The sequence below is a fragment of the Acyrthosiphon pisum genome, unplaced genomic scaffold (genome assembly GCF_005508785.2).
Source record: "Acyrthosiphon pisum isolate AL4f unplaced genomic scaffold, pea_aphid_22Mar2018_4r6ur Scaffold_20960;HRSCAF=22641, whole genome shotgun sequence".
In the NCBI taxonomy this organism is placed as follows: domain Eukaryota; kingdom Metazoa; phylum Arthropoda; class Insecta; order Hemiptera; family Aphididae; genus Acyrthosiphon; species Acyrthosiphon pisum.
The window spans coordinates 1,667,848-1,678,658 of NW_021770374.1; the positions used below are offsets into that span (position 1 = coordinate 1,667,848).

The following is a 10,811-nucleotide window of genomic DNA, read 5'->3' on the forward strand; positions in this document are numbered from 1 at the left end:
TTTTTGAGTACAACAGAAATGGCTCCGTACATACTTTCGGTTGACCATGCTTGCCTCTCTGTCTTCCGAACGTAATTACGTACCATTTCACTAAATAAAGAAAAATTAAAATTAAGAATACAGCAACTATTACCTACTTTAAATAATTTAAAACGTACAAAAAAAAAATACGGGGCGGAATGGGGTATATATATACATATGGATACCCCATTCTGCCCCATTTCGTTGTGCCCCGATATACTATTTATATCTTGACTACGAGTTTATCCCAAAAATGCGATTATTTGACGTAAACAAGAATAACAATCTAAAATTAGTATGTTATCTGATATGTTTATAATAATACTCAGGTTATTGAATAATATTTAATACCACTTACCTGCAGTGAAAAATCGAAGAAAGTTATAAGCACTGAACACGAAAAAACAAATTGTCAATTACTGAAAAAGTATTTGCGTTTCGATTGTGATAACGGTATCTATGATTACATAAAGAGCAAAACATTATTATTTTAGACGGGATTAACCGATACGCAACGTTATGCGTGGAACAAAGCTGATACCCCGTTGTGCCCCGCGTCCCCATTCTACCACGGGTTCCCCTATAGGATTATATGAAGATACCCAGATAGTTATTATTACGGGATAACTTAGAATTTATTTAATAAATCTACATTATTTGTATATTATCATTTTCGCATTATTTCTAGGACATAGAGCTAGATGAAGATGGTCAAAACTGCTCGGAATATGTTGAGACTAACAACGAAAGCAGCTACCCAAAAGAACGCCACAAAGAGAACCAACCAACAGAAATTAGACCACCAACAGCATCAGTGAAAAGGGTTAAAAAATGAGTAGTGTCTGACCTAAACTCGAATTCTGAAATATCAGTCGCGATTCACCAATTGGACAAAATTGCACAGAATGCAGCAGAGGAAAAGCCATATGACCAATTCGGAAAGTTTGCTGCAGCTGAGCTTCGTCAGTTGCAACAGCGACAAGCAATTTTACTACAGCGGGAAATTCAGAATTCTATCATTCGTTCTAAGCTAACATCTTTGGAGCCGGCGGTTGATTTAAATTTCCGAGAAGCAAATCATGTTCCATTTTCACAATCTTCTGACTATGCATTGTTTACCTCTTCAAATGACGATGATGTTTTAAGACAGGCTATGATTCAAACATTTGGACTAAGTTCTGTGTAATACAAATTACTTACATATAAATATTCTAACCTATTGATAGTGGTTTATGTATTTTTTTTATTTAGCGCCAAAATATCATTTAATGTATTTTGTACTTATACCTAACTACCTACAACTGCAGGGTTTTAAAAAATATATTTGAGTAGTATTTAAAATCAATTAAAAAAATTATTTAGAATATTACTTAAATACATTTGTGCTAAAGTATTTGAATATTACTTAAATACTTATAATTATATATGACACTTTTCTTTTTTTTTTAACTCATTTTTGATAGCATGAGCTAAGATAATGACATCCGCACGTACAATGTCCGTCGACATTTTGTCAACACTGAAATCATAAACGCCAGCGAGTAGCGAATAAAGTAGACCAGCTTTCAACTTTACTCGCAGATAGTTTACAATCTGCGAGTTGGCTAGTGAACATAATTACAGTAGGCGAGTTATTAGTAGATACTAGATAGTGAATCTTACAACTAGAAGCTGGTAAACTCGCTCAATGTAATTGACGCTTTAGAGTTAATGAGCAGGTAATTTCAGTGTCCACTTTAAAAACAAATGAAAAAAAGTTTTTTTGAACTTCCTGGAGTACCTATTAGAAATGGCACTTAAACATACTAATGAATCTTTAAGCAACACAAATATTTTTACTTCTTTTTTACATGTATCTCCATGGAAAAAATAAAGTATTAATTTTCTAATAAAACTGTTTTCCTCATATCTTTATATTATATATTATGGTGATGTAGAAATGGGTAATCCATTAGGATCCCATTCAGGAGTACACAAAAATGGTTGTGTATACTATACAGTCCGGTACCTTCAGAATATTTATCATCGCTGGAAAATATTTTCATTGCATATTTATTTCATTCAGAAGATCGAGGAATCCACAAGGTTAATAACCATATTATGTTTAATGATTTTATTAAAGAACTTATAGATTTGCATGAAAATGGTATTTCTGTAACTGTAAACCTCAATACCTATCGGATTTATTTTGCCTTAGGCCTAGTGTTAGAAGACAATTTAGGGTTGAATTCAATTTCAGGCTTCACTGAAAGTTTCTCGGCCAATCATTATTACCGTATATGCCGTGCCCATAAATCTGAATTTCAAAAAATGTTATTTGAATCTAATGAATCACTTAGTAATCCAGCCAATTACCAAGTAGATGTTGATCTTACTAATTATTCTGAAACTAGGATAAAAGAATGTTGTATATTTAATCAGACTCCCAACTTTCATGTGGCTGTCAATTCTATCTGTGATTTTATGCATGATGTAGTAGAGGGTGTTGCTCGTTATGATATGGCTCTTATTATTAAAAAACGCATAGATACAAAATATATTACTCTAGAAGTTTTAAATACCCGAATAGAACAATTTATTTATGGAACAAATGAAAAGAGAAACACACTAACAAAAATAAATCTTAATAATTTAAAGGATGTAAAGGTTATTATATTTGCCTCAGTAATATTGTGCCTTCTGAGGTATTTTGCACTTATTATTGGTTATTTAGTACCTAGGGACAACGAGGTTTGGCGTCTGTAAATTTTACTTCGCAAATAATATAGCTATGCTGTACTCAACAAACACAACTTAAATGTTACGTAATGTTTCATCAGTCCCCCCCCCAAGTTACAAAATCGTTGTTTTTTCTTCACCATTAATTAGTGTGGGATTTGTGTGAATTTGTGCGATAAAGAATTTTGGAGATATTTAAAAAAAAATTTGGGGGGGGGGGGGCTGGTGAAATGTTCGCTGGCTCCCCTAAGTGTAATTAATCGACTTTTCTGGATTTTATTTTTACCAAAAATGAGTGCGCGATTAGTGTGAAATTGTGTGACAAAAATGGAAATTTTTCGAGCTACCCTTAACCCATGTAAGTATTTGTAAGTGAGAATTTGAAATTTGTCATCCTTCTTTAAAACGAAGTTGGCCGTGATTTATCGAGCTTTTTGAACTTTGACTGTTTCAAATCGTTCAGCACAATTTGTAAGTACAGTAAAAGCCGCTTATTAGAAACACGGATTATTGATACAATCGCGTTATTGAAACAAAATGTACCAGGACGAATCGCCCGTATATTAGGACATTTAAATCGCTTATTAGAAACAATCGGTTAATTGATACATTTCACTTCGGTCCCAAAGTGTTTCTAATAAGCGCTTCTACTGTATATGTATGCATGAATTTAAAATTTGTAAGTCATCCCTCCCTAATTTATTACTAAAAAGAAGTTGGTCAAAATTTAATTAAAAAATCCTAGTTAAAGTAAAAAATATCTTAGTAGTGTGGCGATACAGGGCCCGTATCACCACATTTCTCCCGCCTTGTCGTTATCGTCCGCGTACCGGACCTATTTGTATTATATTCGTCATTTATTTTTTTATATAACTTCTGTGATATTTATATTTATGTTCCTTTGACATCTCGATCTCGCGTCTCCCATTGGCGACGCCATGCCACTCATCCCGCGACGGGTACGACGCGGCGTCCAAATGTAATCTCCTACATGAATAACCTTTTTATCTAAAAATAAAAGATGTGTAATCTCTTACAAAGATATTTTTACCTGAAAAAAAATTAGTTAATACAAATAATTTATGCATAACAAAAAAAAATCGATTTATTTTTTTTGGTGATGGCAAATGATTTGGATGTACATTTTTGTGTAATTCATCGGCTACTATTTCATCAGTTTTATTAGTGTATAATATAACTGCTTGACAAGTAATCTAACAACATCGCCAACGTGATAATCCAGATTTTAACTCATATGCTAAAAAATATTTGTAACCATCACGAATTAACAAACGTTTTGTGTGTAATCATAAATAATAAGTGACAACTGATACACAATATAACATAAATAAGTATATACGTATATGCCCGAATGTTATATGAGCGTATCTTTATTAGGCTTAATCGATAACTGATATAGATAGCCGATACCAGTGTGTAATCATCAACCGATAAGCGCAAAATGTGATCCTAGCTTGACTCTATATATTTATAAGACAGAACATAATACTACAACACTGGCTAAAATATTGGAGGGAAATAGACAAAATTACAGTCTAAATTAATTTGGAGGAAAATGGAAACCAACCTTTTTTTTTGTGGAGAGAAAACGGTATCTCGTTTTTGGAGGAAAATGGACCCGCCCATATCCTACACTCCAAAATTTTATTTGAATACTCGATTTTGGAATTGAAAAGCTCAAAAAGCTAAAAATTATAATTATAATTTGAAAATTATAAATATAAAAATATATTTCTATGATAAAATACAAACACTTGAATAGAACGTGTTTATGTGCTATATATTATGACAACGCTATGATGATTCTTAAACATATGTGGAACTTTAACAATTATTTCTACCTATTTCTGCTAAAAAGTTAGAATCCTATCGCAAGCGTGCATATCGACGTTATGTTGGATCAGCGATAATATAGTATCGAATAATTTCGAATATCGATAAAACATGATAATCCTATCTGTATTGGCAATTTCCGAACAAATTGGCGTTTATTATTATCGCCAATATCGTAGTCCGCTCATAACTGTCTCGTCGTTATGTATTGTTTGAGTTTAGTCTGTTAGCCTTTTGAGTGTATCTCCGTGTTTTGTCATAAAGTTAGTCACTCATTATATAGTCGTACATTACAGCCGGTCACACAATTTTTTTTTAACCAAAAACTGCAATGGAATTCATTTACAGTCAGAACGGTAAAAAGCTATTAGTAGTTTATAAATGTAAATTTGTTTTACACTATACTGCAAAAAGTGTAAATATTAATATAAAATAAATTATATTTTCATAATTATTCATTAAGGCTTAAATAATATTAAAATTTTGAAATTCGTTAATAAACGATGTACCATAATATAGGTTTCCAAAAATTTTCTTATAGGAAGTCCCTTGAAATATTACCAATGATTACTAAAAATCGTAGGTAATCCTGTTAGTTAATAAATGTTATGAAATAATTCTTAATAAAAAATTACTTATTTAAAAATAAAAAATAATTTAATTTATTGAAAAAAAAATTATAAAGTTATATTAATGTTAAGTATTGTTTTATCAATTATGATGTGTATGATCCAAGTTCAATATAATGTATTTTATGTTATTTATAAACCAAACAACAAAAAACATTTTTCCTTAATTAAATTAAATTTGTACCTACACCTGTAGTAGATCCAATGCACATAAAATGTCTTTTGAACTTTCTTGACTAAAGAGATTTCTGTACTCATTTATTATTGCTAGTAATTATTTTACTCCTCATTTTTATTGTTTTAATTTAACAAAATAAACTATGGAGCAAGTTGTACAAGTTGATGTCTTGAGTGAACATAACTATATATATTTGGAAGGTCAAATCGAAATAGAGAACCATTTAATTGACCATGATTATAATGCTCCAAGTAAGTACTTTTTTAAGTAATAATTATGAAGTTTCATAATGGTTACCAATACATTCAAGGCTGGGCATTAATGTTTTTTCATATTACGAAGTAAATTTATTATAATACCAGAGACAATTCCAGCATTAATACACCTCTTAAACATGCCAGAACATATTACCTATAGAACCACTCCACGTGAACCATCGTCCGAGTTTTTCAGCAGGCATTAACAGTTGACTGTATATTACAATAGGTGTAATATTTGCAAATTTGGATATGATAGCTATGTTTCGCGAAGGGTTACGCGCTGTTGTGAATTGGACATATTGTGCTAGTCGCTAAACGTTGTGTTTTACACCGGTTATCCTGCACCAAGTACCGTTTTCTGGATAACTCGACCCCACGCACCACTGTGCTAAAATTCAAAAAAATTTGCAAAAATTTGAAAGGGGGTTCGTAGAAACAGGCCAAGAGTGTTATAGAATATGTACAATAATCCTTATACGCTCTTGGCCTGTTTCTACGGACCCCCGGAAGTAAAAGGTCATTTTCCCTTCGATACTTTGCAATTTAACACCGTAACAATATAGAGGATGAGCCGCTGACCCGCTGTCAAATTTTTGCGGAAATTAATACCTCGTGCTCAAAACCCCCCCACATGTTCAAAACACATCTGTTTTTCCGTAAACCGTAGGTACTCGATTTAGACGGTTGTAAGTAGAGTTTTTTACTTAGAGCAAGTAGTATGGTTGCATTCGGCGGGATCTTTGCTATCTGGGCATTGCTTTTCGAACTATATGGCCCGTGTACTCATAATATGCACTAACGCGATAGATACGTATCGGTTAGGTTAATTCATTAAAAATCATAATTTTGTACTATGACTTAGCCAATCATATACCTCGCTTCGTCAGGGTGTCTACTATGCTGGGAATGATTTTGGTGAGTAACATTAGCACACAGTGGTGGTGGGGTCAAAATGTCCAGAAAACGGTACTTGGTGCAGGATTACCGGTGTAAAACACTAAGTTTAGCGACTAGCACATGTCCAATTCGTTTACCAGGCGACCTAAAATCTTTGGTGGCATAGAGTAAGTCATCTATAGTATGGTATGGACGTATAGTATGGTATAGAGCACGATTCAAGATAGTATTTTTGCCCGAAGACCTATGACTGCATACGACTGCATTCCTGGATACATCTACTTTCGTCCTATAGCTCCACAACAGGAAAGAACGTATAACTGTATGTACCTATGCTTGCTTCACGCCGGAGATATTTATAGCATCCCTGGGGTAATTTAATTCGTCAATATAATAGATTTAGGTAGAGCTGTTTAATGCGGCACTAAAAATAGGCTTTCCAGTTTCCATAGACTTTTACACTTCCCTTTGTCGGTATAATTTCGTTTGTTTTCTCCTACCATTTATAATACATCTATACAATACCCTGTAACATCACAGCATTTTTTGCCTTACTATTATAAAACAACGAGCATACCTACTATTAATTTTTAGATTTATCACGCGTCAATAGCTATGTTACATAATATTTGATCCCCGACCCACACGACACCTGCAGTGGCCGCCGCCGGTCGAGTCCGTCTGTGGACGCCGACAGAGCAACCTGTTTTCCCTAATTAATGTAATAATTCTCCATATTATGCCTATACTGATATACCCCTCCTTCACGACACTCACCGGCGACTGACTAGCGAGCTTTAGCAGCCACCAACGCCTCGTCATTTCTTTTTCTTTCTCGCCGACTACCGAGACTGCTGAGTCAGCAACACAACCGAAGTACTACGTCGCTCAATCCGTGTTTCGACTCCGTCCTTAGTGCTATTCTTTTTCAAAGCCGGGCTCCAACCACCATGATGGGCTAAGGCAAACCCACGGGCTTACTGGAGGACGAGATGACCGGCCAACTCTGACAATCTGACAATAAGACGGGTGAAGCCAACCGCGTGTGTGTTGGCGACTATCTAGCTGTCACACAAACACCAGCAACGCAAGGCATCTAAAGTTGTAATGTATCAGTGTATGTCCATTTAATTTTTGACTATGTTAACATCTCGCACTGTGCGCATTTTCCTCTTATTATTATTATTCCCCGTGATGTAGGCGGTTACCCTACGGTGGCCAGAGTATTATTTTATTTATAATAAGCACCGTAGATGTGGGTGGACCTCGTGGGCCGACCTACATTCACACATTATTGACCTCATATTATTTCTATTTCCCGTAGTTGCCATGTGCCTCAAAATATCATATTTATTTAAAAATTGTATTTGTTAAATTATCATTATTCAAATATTATTGTACTGTCGTGTGCGAGCCACATATGTTATCATTTAAAATATTATTATTCAACTTAAAATCTCCATCATTATTACCATATTATCATTACCATTATGTTTAATACAGACATTTATTATTACCCTAAAAATCAATATTCTTATGATTTATTTATTGGCCCCCTTCTTCCCTAGCTTTAAGTTATGAGTTATCCAATTATTATATTATATGGCGTTTCAGTACCCATAGTGTATTAAAACCTACGAGTTCTGCCGCGACAATCTTAGGTTTGTCGAGCGGCGCGGCTCGTAAGTCACAATTTGAGTGTCCCCCTCAAGTTGTGGGTGGTCTTCGGAGACCTAAAAAAGCTCCATCCATCCATGTCAACTTACTCTGTAAGCTAATTTGTTTAATATATACTGATGGCAATGATATTCTGGACATTAATTTTCCAATTTTCCATACAAAAATAACATTGTTCATGGTTGGATTTGAAGAATGGTAAGCCTCCATTTGTTTCCTGATACAATTATTCATTTTATAATATATATATAAATATAATATTTTTGTAAAGCTCAAAAAGGTTTTCATGTGACAGAAATATTTTAAACTGTATGCGTGATGTCATGCAAGACTATATCATGTGCGTTAAACTGAATCACATTTACAAATGCATGTTGAGAATTCAACGAAATAAAAATGACGTTTATACTGAAAGAGGGGAGTTCATATTTACAAACAAAATCAGATATGAACTGCAACATTTATTGCATAAAATGGACGAATTCCCAAACATCAATTTTAATTTTAATTATGATACAGCACGGTGAGTGTTAATATTACTTCTTGTTTGAATTCAATTGAATAATAAACTGTTTATCATACAGCTATGACATACTGGACGAAGGTGTGATGATAATGGATGTGGGGGACCAGTATATGAAATTTTTTTAATAACCCCATCATGGTTGTCACTGATATATTTGAGTATCATGAGGTTAGGTTAGGTTAGGTATAGTGATTGCCATAATCTGTAGAAACCAATTCATGACGGTACTGATATGTGAACAAATAAATTAAAGACAAATATTAATACATATTTTATTTTCAGACAACATAGTTATATGATAAGTACTTGATTACCACTACATACCTTGGGTTAAAACCCCACAGTCCCTTAAAATTAAAATCTCTAAAAATGTCATTGGTAAATTAACAGATAAAAAAATTATAAACAGCATACAAGTATCATCGAACGCAACTAATAAACACTGTATAAATATGAGTAATCCTGCAATAATAAATTTAAAAAGAACATGTAATTTAAACAATTTATGCAGGTTGTGACGGAACCTTTAAGACAACTCCGAGTTAACCAAAACAGTTCCGTAGATGTTCTTTAATGACCTTTCAAATTGTATACAAAAATGTTGTAAATTTATTTTGGTATATTACTGAAAAATAAATATAATAATTAGGTAAATAACATTTTGATGATGCTTTCTAGTCATTTTCAGTTGTATATGCACTCTTGTTCATGGCTACAGAACAAACATATATCAGTTTCTTTCGGGTAGTTAGAAATATATTACCATTGGATTATGATGGTCTCGCAATAATCACTGATTATGAGCGTGGGCTGATGAATGCTGTACAAAAGGTGTTTCCAGAGAGTCGACTCCAATGTTGTTGGTTCCATTTCTACCAGGTAATAGGTTAAGCTTTTTAATATTATTTATTTTTTACTACATAAGCTGTAGACAATTTGTAAAACAGTAGAAAAAAAATAATTTATGTATTGCAAAAAAATTATAATTACTTTTCTTTTAGTCAATTGTGAGATATTGTCGGCATAAGTATAATCTGGTATTAGACCTCATTAAAACAAATCCTGTAGCTGCCCGTGTATTGCGAATGGTAATGAACTATTTATAGTACCTATATAAATAAAATAAATTGTATATGAAATATACGTTTGTAATATAGGTTTTAGCATTGCCTCATTTACCAGCCAACAGAGGAAATGAAAGTTGCCCAAATTTTTGTATAAATGATGGTTTTAGGGCAATTTTGTATTTTGCACATCGAAATATTAAAGTCTACCAACGCATGGGAACATTTTTAATCGGGTATATAATATATATATATATATTGAACACTTAGCAGCTTATCATACCTACGTGAAATAAAAAAAATATATATATAATAATTTACATGTTTTAATTAACAGATACGTACAAAACTTTTGGTTGGTTCAAGTTGGACCTGAATTAATAACTGTATTTGCCAGCGAAATAAGGTCAAATATTTACTTAGAATCATTGCACAATTAACTGCACAGGTTTTTTGGGATGCATCCGAACATCTGGGACTTAGATAACAATGTTATACTTACAGCTAGCATCTTCATTGAGATAGAAAATCAGCAACTTGATAAAATTCATGTGTCTCTATTTAGTTACTACTCACTAGTCACTAAACAGATATTCTAATTTCTAGGTTATAACTAACAATTGTTATAATAAATTAAAATAATGCATTAATTAATATTTTTAAAACATGTTGGCAATACCATTAATATCACCTATGGTCATTAATAAATTTTGTTGGCAACAATTTTCTTCCATGATATTATCTGGAATATTACGTTTTGGAGGGCCAAAAGCATGATTTAAGATAATACTGGTTAGACGACGAGTAGAGATAATTGATTTTTTTGTGACTGGCAAACTGAATCGCCATATCAGCAGCTGCTATAGAACCACGGTCTTAGATTATTAGGTCTGGCAACTAATCCCCGAATATGAAGCTCTTATTGACGGGTCCCGCTCTGGTGGCGCCATCTACCGGCCAAGTACCCAAAAATAATTATTTCGATGA

General features: G+C 33.1%; 1 protein-coding gene across 1 annotated transcript in view; it reads right to left on the bottom strand.

Annotated features, from left to right (window-relative positions):
- Positions 1 to 221, bottom strand: part of LOC100574843 — a 1,946-nt gene extending 1,725 nt beyond the window's left edge. The window contains exons 1-2 of the mRNA XM_008188916.1: positions 197 to 221; positions 35 to 90 (exon numbers count right to left, since the gene is read on the bottom strand). Coding sequence (XP_008187138.1) covers positions 35 to 90; positions 197 to 221 — 81 coding nt within the window. The remainder of the gene's footprint in view (positions 1 to 34; positions 91 to 196) is intronic.
- Positions 222 to 10,811: the final 10,590 nt, after the last annotated feature.